The 14316-nt window shown below is 38.6% G+C and overlaps 1 protein-coding gene across 2 annotated transcripts in view; it reads right to left on the reverse strand.

Moving 5' to 3' along the window:
- Positions 1-12294, reverse strand: part of LOC131044281 (peptide methionine sulfoxide reductase A3) — a 28708-nt gene extending 16414 nt beyond the window's left edge. The window contains exons 1-2 of one of the 2 annotated variants that reach the window (XM_057977573.2): positions 11769-12294; positions 10465-10620 (exon numbers count right to left, since the gene is read on the reverse strand). In XM_057977573.2, the coding sequence (XP_057833556.2) occupies positions 10465-10620; positions 11769-12173 (561 nt within the window). In that variant the 5' untranslated portion in view covers positions 12174-12294. The remainder of the gene's footprint in view (positions 1-10464; positions 10621-11768) is intronic. The other variant, XM_057977572.2, reaches the window with a different exon arrangement.
- Between the last annotated feature and the right edge of the window lie 2022 nt (positions 12295-14316).

Consider the following 14316-nt stretch of genomic DNA (forward strand, 5'->3'; position numbering starts at 1 on the left):
TCGGCCAATGCAGAATAGAATGTTGTTGAGTATCCTATCCTCTCTTGCATAAGGAATCCCTAATGATATTTCAGATGATCAAAGGACAACCTCAAGGTTCCAAGTGTCAGGTCATAACTGTGGAATAGCTCAATGGTTTGATGCGTTTTGCTAGTAACACAAGGGGGCTTACGTTTACAACAAGCTGGTCTACATCCAACGATGCTTCGATTCTCAGACTGTGGGAAATAAAAAGCAAAAGAGAAGGGTTTAGGGATCCTAAGTGCAATGATAGGAATGACTAGTGTTGCGGGTAGACAGATTTCCATAAACCAATTCTTGTTTTGCCAAAGACACCCTCACACTCGACAAGAACAGTGCAATCTCCAAGGGGATGAAGGATTTTCAAACCGGAGATACTCATCTAGGCACCCAATTCTGGCGCAACCTAAAACGAATACCTACAATTGAACTAAGCACAGTTTTGGGTTCAGACTAACCATGCACGGTGACCTACAATCAGCAGGTCCCCAATGGTATGAACCTGAAATGCATCAAATAACCCCCACAGTTCGCCATTAAAACCACTGAACTTCTAATTAACTAGCTGGAAGGAAACAATGCAAACAGAATAAAACCAAAATAACAAACACCAAGTCAATGTTCATATATTGATTTTAGTTGCTATTACAACAATTTCTGCAACAATTCTATGCTACTCCTAATAGTCTAACTACTAAAATCTAATTGTCTAAAAAAATCTAACCCTTTACAAGAGAAAGGCCTCTGCCTTTTATAGATTTTACAATTTGAACCAAAGGCTAGGATTGACTGCATCCAAGGGCCCTGATCTGCCTTCTAGAAGCTTAGTAGCTTTAGCCCATGCCCATTAACTTTCATTTATCCTCCCAACCATATTCTCAACTACCTGCAACTGTTTGGCATCAATTTGGTCAATCTGGTAGTTGGAAATAACTGACTTGTGTCCCTTTGTTTTAAAATGTCTTGAACGGGGCCCATAGGCAATCCTTTTACAATAAAGTAGTTCAGTTTACAAACTGATTTTCTGGAATTAATTATGATTGTGTATTTCTAAGTTTGCACATTTTGTAGCACTCTGTGTGTTCTTTTGTCTTCGATCTTGCGGGGACTTCAACTTGTCATCTGTTGATGGCACGTTTCCCCATGTTTTGTTTCTAGCTTTGCAATGCACTCTGCATTTTTCGCTTCCCGACTTTGATCACGATCCTATCTTCTTGACATCGTAGATCTGCAAACAATCAATTTCAACTTGAATTAATCACCTCGCAAAATTAAATAAATTCAACAAATATTAAATTTTTTTCTAAGGCAACGTTGGGCTTTGCTTTGGCGAAGATGAAAGATGTTTGCCTTTAAAACAATATAACTCCCCCTTGCGAAATTAGGGTTTTAAGGTTAAAATGTGCAACAAATATGCCAAGATTTATTTTAAACATCGTTTTGTTTAAATTCGGCCATTTGATGAAGGATGTGCGATTTTCTCTTTAAGTTAAAATGTCGTTCTTGCTTAAACAGAATTTGGCCGATTCGCACAAAATGTGCAATTTTGTTTTTTTTACGTTTTAAAACGCCTCTCCATTTAGCCATAAAATTCGGCCTTTAGGGCTACTTTGTGCAATTTTATTACATGCCCCATACTCTTCTTCTCTTCCTCTCTCTATCCCAGAACCCCGAGGTTCCAAGGTTCTTCCTTAGCCTTTTGAAGTTCCCTGGAACCCCCAGGTTCCGAAGTTCCTTGCTCCTTCCCTTGTCTTCCTCACTTCGGGAGTCCGAGCTTCCGAAGTCTCCGGACTTCCTTCCGACTAGCGACACTTCCGGATGGTGTGATCAACACTCAAAGCTTTAAATGCTCCGACAACTTTGGTGACTTATGCACCTTCTTTTGTGGAGCCATAGGGGGGCATTAAATGTTTTTGGCAAGATTTCCATCAAGGGAGGTACGGGCCCATGCTTGGTGACTTATATCATGTCTGACTTTGGAAGGTTAGTCAATCCACCCTTCTCAGAATTGTCTTTTGTGGGTATGGCTAGGTTGCTTGCATGTACAAGTCAAGTGCATGCACTTCCAGACTGACATGCAGGGGTCATGATCACCCTTGTAACCATTTTTTCTATATAAAGGTTGTTATGCCTCATTGTAAAGGGTTCTCTCCCTGCTGGCTTGAGCTATTCCATGCTCTCCCACTTCTCTTGTATTTATCTTGCATTTATGCAACTGTAAGTTTGGCCATTGGCCTTATAATTAATTGAAAATCACCATTCTTGCCTTCTTTCAACTTATGTATGCTGTGTATGTTTTCTTACCTTCATCATAGGTGTATGTCTTGTGGCTTTTCTCTCCATATATGTTGTGTTAACTTGTTTTCTGAGTGTGACTTGTGGGAATCCTTCTCCCCTCTTAACACTTAGCGAAATCTAACCTCCATAGATGCATTGGAGTCACTCATGCAACTGAAGTTTTGCATCTCCTGGGTGTTTCAGTTAATTTTTTGTTTCATTTCGGTAGGGAGAGGAACAATCTCTTCTTGGTGCATCACCTCCTTCTATTTCAAGCATTCTCTCTTCCCCTTATCTTTGCAAGTTGTTAGGATAGGCTTAGGAGTTAGTTTTGAAGTGTTGAGTTCGTTCAACACCTGCACTTGGATCGAGAAGGAAGACAACCTTCTCCGGAGATTCAACCCCCTTGCGCAAGGTCCCACACTTCGGGGTTGTTTCCATGTTTCACAAGGTTGCTGAGTTGATAGCTCAGCAAGGGTGCGAGCTTTTGTGATAACACTAAACTCGAGATTTTTTTATGAGACGCGTGATTCCTCTTTGCCCTCGTGACTTTACATTTTCGGTTGTACAGGGCGAGGGGTCTTTGCTCGGGATTTTTGACAGGAATGCACGACTTCGTGCGATTTTGGAATGTGCTACGACTATAGGAGTTGTGGGGCAATTTCGGCAGATTTGGAGACAATTAAAAAAAAAGGACTTCATTTGCTTATTTGGACTCCTCTTTATTGCTCAGCCAGACTAGACTAAAATGGGGGTCCCCTGTCCAAGACGGGGTGGGGTGTGCATAACGCACAACACTTTCCTCACACAAGAGTAAGCTCAAGCTGGAATCAACTCTATATGCACGGAAATAGAGATCCCTCATGCGAAGACAATTGTAGAACTACAAAGCACAAAAATCACCAAGTTCAATGATTAAATTCAATTTGGTAGCATATAAGCGACGATTCTCAAAAGTCTCTCTCTTACAAATGAAAGAAGGGGTTTATATAGTCTCAAAATGAAATGAAGGGCCAAGATTCATTTGGAATCAAGGACTGAGATCATGCCAACATTGCCCTAATTAGGGTTTACATCAAAAAAGTGGAATCACAAAACTCAAGAAATGAGGTCCAATGGGATGACGCCTAGTCATCAAGCAAGTTGTCCTCTAGAAGATTCCTTCCTCCATTCCTCTCTCTAGTTGCATATTCAACGAATCTGGACATAACTGAATTGAGCTCCTCCATCGTGACACTTGGCAATCCATCAAGCTGAAATTTGATCACATCCAAAGCATCTGAGCAAGTATCAAAAATGTCCAATCCAATGTAAGCTTTTGCAAGTTGATGATGTGGATCATGAGGGAAACCAAATCATTCAGCTAATTCTTCCTAATAGACTCCAACTCTTTGAAGTAAACAAACTTCATCTTTTCCTTTAATCCTTCCACATTCAAATTGCTAGAAGTATGGACATCTTGTCCCAATAACTCTTCAATCAATGCAAGGATCTTTGATTGTATCTCTTGGATCGATCCTTCCATCTCCACACACTCATCTTTTGCATGATCATGTACTAACTTCTTCATGGCCAAAGAACAATACCATCCATGGAAATCATACACATTACCTTCCTGAATAACTCCCTCCTGGACCAATGTAGATCTAGGAATATTCTTCAACACTTGCAAGGGATAGTCTTCTCTTGCACTAGTTGGAACTCTTCCCACACTCCTTCCAAGTATTGTATTCCTCATCGCCTCATTCTCTCATAAGTCAAGGTGGTCTTTTGTCTTCTTAGTTCATTTATTTGCTTGTCCACCCATTCCCTGGAGCAATCACTTACTTCTCTCATTAAAATATTCAAATCTACCGACTCAGGTTGTGACCAATTAGGTGATGGAATGGGCTTGTCCTTCTCCTTCGCATATTGTGGATGAGTATGATTCCCATCATCCTTCACTTGATCAGGAATCGAGAAGAAGTTACACTTCCTCATGAAGTCCACTAACATCTGAAACCACATCTTTCCCCTAACTCCGAGCTCATCTATAAGATTAGCCCAATAGTCCTCGATGTCAATCTTGTGTGTAAACTTTTCTCCTTTAGCCATTGAAATTCTCTAAAATGGATCGAAACGGTTCCTGGCTTTGTAAATTCCAAGATGGAAGAATTCTAGCTCTTCATTAACTGTCTCTACTACTACCGCGGTGGAACATATTTTCATCATCTTCCCAAGCGTGATAGGAAAAGTAACACCTTGCCTATGCTTCCCCTTCTAGATTCAATCAAACTCTGAGAGCTGCCTCAAGTAAAGTGTGATAGGAAGCTTGTATGGTTCGAAAGTGAATCCTTGAATCCTCAAGTATGTGAAGGTAGGAAATTGAATATACCATGATCCGTACTTCTCTATTAGTGACATTGCCTCCTTGGACAACTGCCTATGTAATCCACCTTGTAGCAACCATGTGATGTACATGGTGAATGCATCGTTCACCCTTCTATATTGTTCCCTCTCATGTAGGTGGAGTTGTGGAAAACATTCATACATGTATTGTGCAGACCTATTTCCAACTTCGCCTCTGCATATCAATCCTTTGTATACGATTTGCCTTGCTAGCATGTAGACTAGGTAGGAAGTCATGTAAAAGGACTCTGTTCTCTCCAAACTCCTCAAATGGATGTCTACGGTGTCCCTTATAATCTTCACCCAGTTGATCATCATTGTTCCATCTGATATCTCCTCAATGAAGTAGAACATCTACACTTCGAATAGAGCCCCTTGAGGTGCCCCCATGATCCTGTTGATTAGAAATATCATGTCAATGTACTCCTCTTTGAAGTTTGAACATAGGAGTCGCTTAGGTAACTTGGAGTGGTGATGCCTTGCCTCAAGGACCCACACATTATTGATGTGTCATACATGCTTCAAATCATTTTTCAAACATAGCTTGGGCATACTCCTTAGTTCTTTCTTGCATGTCCTGGTATCTAGGGATTCCAATTGCCTCTCTTATTGACTCCTCAGCTAAATATGCATGTACCAACCCCTTAGGTGTTTTGATCATTCTGGTTTGTGGATCATAGTGCCTTGCACATTCAACCATAAGCTCGTTGCATTGTATAGATGGTGGAAAGCCAATTGCATGGTAGATTCCGCTCTTCATGATGTTGACCGCCAAGGGAGAGGGTAGCTGGTTTTCGCTCCATACATTCTCCGCTTCATCCTCTTCCTATTCAGGTACTGTATGTTAGTATCTCCGACTTTCTTCCACTTGAAAGATATCTGCGACTCCGGATAATATCCTTCAAATACATTCTTCAATTGAGTCTTCCTTGCAGCTATCCCCGCCTTTAACATGGTACTTGTACGAAGCTAGAAGTCAATAATCTTGTAAAATAACACTAATGATTAATTTTCAGAATTGCTCTAAGTTCTGATTTTGAATGATTTTCAGAATTGTAAGCTCACTAAAATCAGAAATTTGACATTATGTAACACGAATTCTGAAAAATGATGGAGGTCCTAATAAAAATCTGGAAAATTCCTCTCCAACAAACCTGATTTTCAGACTAAGGTTAAGTCTGATTTTGATGTCTAAGTCTGAAATCGCCTCTCTAAACTCAGAAAATGATTGGTTTTGATGTCCAATACGCTGTTCCAGGTCTGATTTTCTGAGTTTGATGTCTGAAAACACCTCTGCAACTTGTATTTCAATGGCTGGAAATGATCATATTCATGGCGCCATCCTCATAATTGAAGCGATTTGCCCTTTACTCAGCTGGAAGTCACCACGTTTTGCCCGAATCAATGGCTGTAAGCAATGTTTTGTGTTGAGAATGATGGCTGGAGATGTTACCTCAGGTTTGGAAATGGCTTCCTCAGTCAACAATGCAGCCCTTCAAAGTTGCATCTCTCAACAATGGCAAACCCAATAAGGATGTACTCAATGCCTAAAACAAAATCGCACCCTTCTCCACCTATGGCAATTTTCAATATGCCCTTTCCCAGCTCTCCAAGCATTGGATCAGTCAATTAATAATATTATTTTAATGCTGGGACATGCATTTTTATTCAACCTTTCACCTTCAACCTTCACCACACAGCAAATGTGGGATAAAAAAATGTGTTTGCCAGCCCCAAAGAAAAATCAACTTGCATTGTTGTTTTCACTTTATTTATCCACCAAATGCAATGGTGGAAAATCGATCCCCATTGGGACTGATTTGTCTCCAAAATTTCTCATTTAAACTTGATTTCCAGCCCTTGGTGGAAAATCGTGGGCCATTGAGACATTAAAATTTTCAATTAAATTTGCCCCATCTTGATAATTATGTCTTAAGTGAAAACTCGACCTTCATCTGGACTCATAAATTCGATCAAATCTTGACATATTACCTCCAAGTGGAAATTCACCCTTCATCGGGACTAATTTTCCCTTTTAAATCTCATCAAACTTAGTAAAATACCTCATGATGTAAAATCGATGTCCATCAGGGCACATAAACTTAGTCAAATCTTTGCATTTCTACCCCACGTGAAGAATCAACCTCCATCAAGACACATTGTTCATTGTTAATTTGCTCATTACTTAAACCATTTTCCCCTCAAATGGAGAATCGAACCTCATCAGGACACAATATTCACTTCACCATGGTCACTTTACCATCAAGTGGAAAAACATGGGTCATCGGGACTCACTTTCCTTATGCATTTTCATTCTTGTGGGCCTAGTGGAAAAACGACCTCCATCGAGACTCATCTTTGTCATGAGTGGAAATTCCTAAGTCATTAGAACTTTCCACAAAATCACTTGCAAACTCAGTCCTGGAGTGGAAAAACGACCTCCATCGGGACTTTCAAAATCCAAAACATTAAATTAACACTTTCATGCTCAAAATGGAGTGGAAAATCATTTTCCATCTGGACTTTCATCATTTTCATCTTTATAACTGAGTGGAAAAACGCCTCCAATCAGGACTTTTGTTTTTATGACTTAACTGCTTGGTGGAAAAACGTTTTCCATCAAGAATAAGTTGATTTTCACACTTTAAAAGTCTACACTTATCTAATTTCATCAATTTATGCAGTGGAAATTCTATTTCCATTAGGACTTTTAACATTTTCTCAAGATTTGAAGGGTGGAAAATAGAAGTTCATCAGGACTTTGTGTATTTTTGACTTATTTCACCTCCTAGGAGTGAAAAAACAACTCCTATAGGGACTTTTAACACCTTAGCACAAAATTTACACCAATTTGCAACATTTTTGCTCACATTTTGAAGGCTAGTTGCAACTTCAACACTTCGAAAAATCTAGGATCATTTTAACATTTTGACATCTTTTCAACACTTTGATCCTATTGTCATCAAAACTCAAAAATTTGTCATTATCTACATTTTGAAGACCTTTGAACATGACCATATCCAAGGACGAGACTCGAGCATTAAAAGCTCAAAATTGTCACCTAATTACCAAAACCCTAAACTAACAAAGACCGGAAAGCAAGAAAGAAGGGGTCCCCGTTTTCAATGGGGCGATGTGTGAAAAGGCCACAACAGGTCCAAGGGTAGTGCTCCTTGTGAGGTCCACTTTTTTCATGTCCCAAGCACATTTTCATGTTTGTTGTGCATGGTTGAGTAGTTGGCACCAACTGACTAAGTTTCTACTAGCACTCGCCACTTTGCTATCTTGTGACTTGCCAAAAACTCAACCTCTAGAGACTACAATTAACATCATGAGTACTTGCCTAGGAAAAACTCTGCAAGTACTCAATGAGTTTGTATAGTATGCCTGATGCTTTGCGCCAACACAAGTAAGCAAATTTCAGAAGTGTACTTTTGACATCATGCAAATCTAGTATCAAGGTTACATCATTAATTGTTTAGGCACCCATGTAGACCCAAAGAAATTCAAGGTGACTCAAAGGCTTGCTGACTCCATGCAACATCATATAAATGCACAGTGTTGTCAGATTTGTAAATTTCTATAGCAGGTTTGTCGTCAAATTATCTCACATTTCTTGGTCGCTGAATCAAATTGTGCATCAAAGAGGCATTCATTTGGACCACTATGCAACAGCATGCCTTTGAGGAGCTCCAGCAACATCTCTGTGGCAACTTATGTATCTAATTATGAATTCAGCTCAGTACTCACACAGTATGGGCACCTGGTTACATATCACTTAGAGACTTTTGGTGACACAATTCAATCTACTCCACCTATGAGAAGGAATTTTATGCCATTGTTCAAGCTCTCAAGCAATGGCAGCATTATATTCTAGGTAAGGAGTCTGGCATTTATTTCAATCCTGAGCCATTTCAGTTTCTGCACACAGAAAGCACAATGGAGAATGTCAATCACATTAAGTGGATGATATATTGATATTAGTTCCACCTAGTGATCACACACAAGAAGGGGAAGGGCAATTTAACAGGAAATTGCCTCAACCAACTGCTAGTTCATGGACTCGTTAAAAAGCTAAACTTGCATGGCCACAATTGTCTAACTGGGAAATTCTCTACCCAGTGAATCCAAACTTTGCATAGACCTACACCATGCTTGCACAAGGTAATGAAGCAAATTTAATTTACATGACAGGCTTCTTTTCAAGCTCAAGCAACTCTATGTTCTAGGTGGCACATCTGACGCAAATCTTTCACTGTAGCTGTTTGTACCAGCTCTATCCTCGCTGATAATCAGTCAAAACAAACTGAAAAACACAACATATTCATAAATGACAAATACTCTATTTATTCATTGTACTAACCATTTATTTCTTCCACCAAATTACAAAACCAATACACATAGTCTGGAAATACTGATGAGAGATCTTCATCTATTAAATTTATTGAGACCCATGCCAAAACTGCATAACACCTCCCCCAAGACGACAATACACCCCCTTATAAAACAACTTTAAAAAAAAAGGCAAAGGCACCGCTCTGACAATTACATGACAGTTACTGACAAAATATCAAAAATAATCAAGCATAAAGAACTGGCAACTAGTGGCCACACCACTGGAGGGCAGTTACATCAACACCTCACCAAAGACTCATCTAGAAGGCACACTATGCCAAGATCACTAGACAAGCATTACCAACACACTAGTAGTGCTACAACAACCCTTCTACTATCCTTGTATGCATACAGACATTGAATGCCATATCAAGTTCACATTCTCTGTTGCATCATAAAGCCCATGAACAAGAAGCTAGGGCTCTCAAAACCTCTGGCAACACCGCAAAGGCCCAGAGAGTCTCTCAAGATGGATTTCATGAGTTGACTACCTATGAAAACACCAAAATGACTATGTTGTAATAGACAAATTTTCAAAGATGACAACCATGGTTGCATGCAAAAAAAGCATTTCTGCAATAGGAGATTGCAAGTTTCTTCATCAATCATGTTTGTTTCATTTTGGGCTAGCACTGTCCATTGTGTCTAATCGTGACCTTAGGTTTGTTAGCCACTTTTGGAAGCCTTGTGAGAGAGGTTAGATACACAACGGGATCAGTCATCAACTTTCCTTTAACAAACGGACGACCAGACAGAGCTGGTCAATTGCACACCCTTGCATCTTTTGTGCATATAAAATTGTGCACATTTGCGCACATGGGATAACAACTTGCTATACATCCAACATGCCTACAGCAAAGCTCTACATAATTCTATGGGGCATTGTCCTTTCTAGACATGCCTGTTCCAACCAAGAACACCCTTGAACATTTCCTGCCATGCACCATCCACTACAGAGCCATGCACACAAGAATGGGAAGCAAATAAAGTACACACACCTTGAGTGTACATTAGCAGGTTCAGCGGGTTCTCTAACATCAACAGCAAAAATACAAGAGCACCATGACATGCATCACACATTCATGAATTCAAGATTGGTGGCAACAGCTGGTTGCATCTACAAAACGAGCACTTTATCCATACTACTATGCAGAACTGGTATACAAAATATATAAATGGACAAATATGTCACCTATGCCACAACTCAACTAGTGTACAAAATTACAGTAGATAGAAAGATGGATATGTCACCTCTGCCACAATTTAACTGGCATTCAAAATTACACAAACTTAGCTTCAAAATACATAAATAAGAAAATTGTGATGTAAAATTTTAATGATTAAATTGCATATTTGACCATGCTATTGTAAGTTAGGATATACCTGGCGATTCAAAGTGGTGGGATCATGGCGATCCCAGAAGACATCCAACAAGCTGGCATAGGAGCATTCATTTGGATTGTACTGAACTCTCACAACCTCTGAATGCATGGTGTTCCCACTGCAAACATCTTCATAAGTGGGATTGTGGAGATAGCCCTGAAAATAGGGATAATTTTAAGTAGACACACACATCTGTTTAAGTTTAAAAATCCTAAAAAATATTTCTCAATATAATTTCTAATTTCTTAGCTCAACGTCATATTTAAAAGTATTATTTTCACTCTCCTTACGATTTATATGTTCTATAGTAAAAATTGTCAAAATCTTGAAGAAATAAATAATACATGTTTCCCATTTTCATAGTGCACATATTTTGAAATAGAATTCTTGTGGGATCATGTGATGTTTTATAATTTCTATCATTTTAGTTCCTCTTCTAAAGGCATCCTTAGAAGGGAATGTTTGCAATGTATAATTCCTAACTATCTTGGAAAATTTAAGAAATGGAAATGTTTGAAAAGTATCATCAAGTGGTAGGTGATTCTTCAGACCAGAAATAAAAATATATCTATTGTAGGTGAATTCTCAGCAAAAGCATTAAGCTCAATGCTAATACATGTACGATATAGGAAGGGAACTAAAAAATAAAAAATGAAGTCTTTTAGACGAAATCTAAGGAGGGCATAAAGCGTACTACTAATAAGTGTATGATTAAGGGAAGAAGCAATGCAGCAGCACAATCACCCCACACGCACCAGTCAGATCCCTCCTAGGAGAATTTCCAAAGGTGATTGGCTGCCTATTAGGTTGCTGAATAATCTGGCAAAACCAACAAAACTTAACGATATTTTGTAGGAAATCTTGGCAAATAATATTTGAACAAGTGGCTGTTCTTATGTGATGATCTATTGGAATTCAACTGAATAGTTTTTGAGTACCATATTTCCCAAGTTTACAAGAATCCATCTCATGACTACGAATGTTTATAATCATCACATAACTTGATACACTACGAAAAAGTCACTTTATGAGACTGCCTAATCTAATTTTGGTAAAAAAAAAATTGAACATTCCACCAGTGACCTTGAGGCTTGAACAAGGAAAAAAGACTGCTGAAAATGGGTGGGCAAAAGTGACTTCTGAGTACTATAAACGATCATACAGTAATCCATCAAAACACAAATATTGTGTTTGTTCTAGAGAAACTGAGATGAAACTTCATTTTCAAATGACGAATATTTTGTGATGAAATTTTGATCAAAAACAGGCAATTGGCAAAAAAAAGACAGTAAAATTATCCCTACCTGGGAATAGCCGACCTCTGTGTTGGTGACGCCAGGAATTCTCTGAAAGGCGAGTTCGACTCCCCAGAAACAGCCTGCTCCAAACTGGGCAAACAACTGGCCCGACGCAGGAACGTCATCATCGGGCCCTTGCGCAATCGAAGCCCCGCTTGTTTTCCCTGCGTCGCCAATTGAAACTGCTGCCCCTCTTCTTCGAATACCCAGTTTGCTCAGCAAACCATCCATCAAATTGTTTACCGGAGAAGATACAATTGTGGTTGTACGTAATCTTCTGTGTGAGGAATAATGAGGAAATGTGAAAGGTTGCAAGGATTTGTGTGGCAACTTTCTGAGTTGGGGTGTGAATAGAAAGGCGTGTGAGGCTGTTGCCAGAGAACCCACCTGCGCTGCGTTAAATGGCGGCATATCGTAATGTTGTGTTTTATCTTATCTGCTTCTAGTTAGCTTTCGTGGAAATGGACACTGTTTCTAGAATGTGTTTGGAGATGTTTTGAGATTGCACGTATTTAGCGTTATGCTTGGGAACTTTGTGGCTGATTCTTTTCCATACAAAAATGGTATGTGTATAACAATTTATTTTCCATATGAAAGTTGCTTCTTATAACAAAATTAAAAAAAAAATCAATTGCACTAAACTAGGTTTTATTAAGATTTTCTTAATTGAATTGAATGGTTTTAATTACGTCTATGAGATTAAACGGTCTAGGGGATCAAAAGAGTCAGTGTTAATCTATTTTCATGTCAATTTTTTTATTATGTATCTTGATTAAGAAACTCACGATATTGTGAAGCCTTGTAACCTCAAAGATCTCGTTTAGACTGTCCACCTACAAAATGTTTCCAAACTAAATGCAAATATCGTCATTCACTACACAATCAAGAAAGAGGTAAGGAAAGTTATTTAGTTTTATGAAATGAGGTTTAGATAGTTTTGTATAATATGTTTTTATGATAGTATTGAAGATTTTTTAGACTAATTGAGTTTAATAGTTTTGGGAGAGGTGAGTTATGTGTTTGAGATGAGTTATATGACATTGTTTTTGGGGGGAATTTGAAGGATGTAATGGTAGAAATTGACTATTTTGTTTATTTGTTTTGGGTTTACTTTGATTTAGTTATTCTTTATGTAATGTTAAATATACAAGTGACACTACACATTAGCAAGTTCATGCCTCTTGACAATACATTGTATAAAATAAATCTCATGTGAACGTGTAAAATTCCTAGTCACATCTTACATAATGATAGTGTCAATCATGGCATGCACACTATTATACACAAGAAAAATATGCAATAGTTAAATCCATCCTCAAGAAATACTTGTATCACGCACTTCAATTACACATCGTCGCTACTTATACATGAGAACATATAGCTAAAGAGTACTGGATCCTACATATTATCGATCTTTGTGGAAATAATAACAATTCACAATCCACTTGTTGGCTTTTATAACCCACATGCAATAAATTGTGCAAACACTAAAGTAACACGAGGAGGATTGATCTATTTAGATGTGAAAGTTATTTCCTCTTTATGACATGCTTGTATGATTTGAAATCAACTCACACAAGATTGTTCTTGTTGATTAGATGAGATGGAAACTTTTGCAAATGTGACGTGAGATTATTATTTTGGTCATTTTGTTGAGTGTTTGGATGTTTGACTTTGTTGTTCTAGTTTGATTATTTTATTTATGATAATTGTTTAGATTTTGAGAGTTAAGTGTTGATCATGTGCTTTGTTTACGTTGCATGTAAAATTAAATATTATTATTTTATTTATTTTGGTTGTTTTATATTGTTAGATATATTAAATTGATTAATCAAATAAACTAATAATTGTCAAGTTGCTATGATAACTACGCAATCTTTTTTTTTCATTTTTTTGAAGATCGTGATCTTCCCGTCACTCCTCTTGTTGATGTGACGTTGTCTGATCACTTCCCCATAAAGTTTAGCATTGAATGGCAGCCAGCTAGGCAACGTCCTTCCAAAACACAGTTCTAACTCAACACATCCCTCCTGCATCATCAAACCACGATGGCCCACATTCAAAGGGTTTGGAATTTAGAGCCAAGGCCCCATCATCACACTGGTTGGATTGCATGGTGGCATGATGCCATCACCCGCTCTGCGAGGTTTCTGCACATTTATGGTAGACAACTTGCCATGTACTACAGGTGGTCATATGATGTGACCACCAAAGCTCTCGGTGCTACCATAGAAGCTCTAGCCTTGAATCCTTTTGATTCTAACCTGCAACTTCGTTTAGCCTAGCTCTGCCATCAGAAACAAGTTGCAGATAGCCACTCTGCCAGAGGAGCTCAAATCAAAGCCAGGTTACATTGGCTCAAGGTGGGTGATAGGGCCTCCAAGGAATTTTTCCTGGCTTTGCATGCATGTCATACCTCTGTAGGGATCAAGAAAATCAAAGAGGGGCATGCTCTTCTCACCGAGTTGTCTGATTTTCTACAAGCCTTTGTTTGTCATTATGAGAAGGCGTTCACAGCGTAGGGAGACTCTTCGTCCAAAGCCCAAGCTTTGCA

The sequence above is a fragment of the Cryptomeria japonica genome, chromosome 10 (assembly GCF_030272615.1).
Source record: "Cryptomeria japonica chromosome 10, Sugi_1.0, whole genome shotgun sequence".
NCBI classification, from domain to species: domain Eukaryota; kingdom Viridiplantae; phylum Streptophyta; class Pinopsida; order Cupressales; family Cupressaceae; genus Cryptomeria; species Cryptomeria japonica.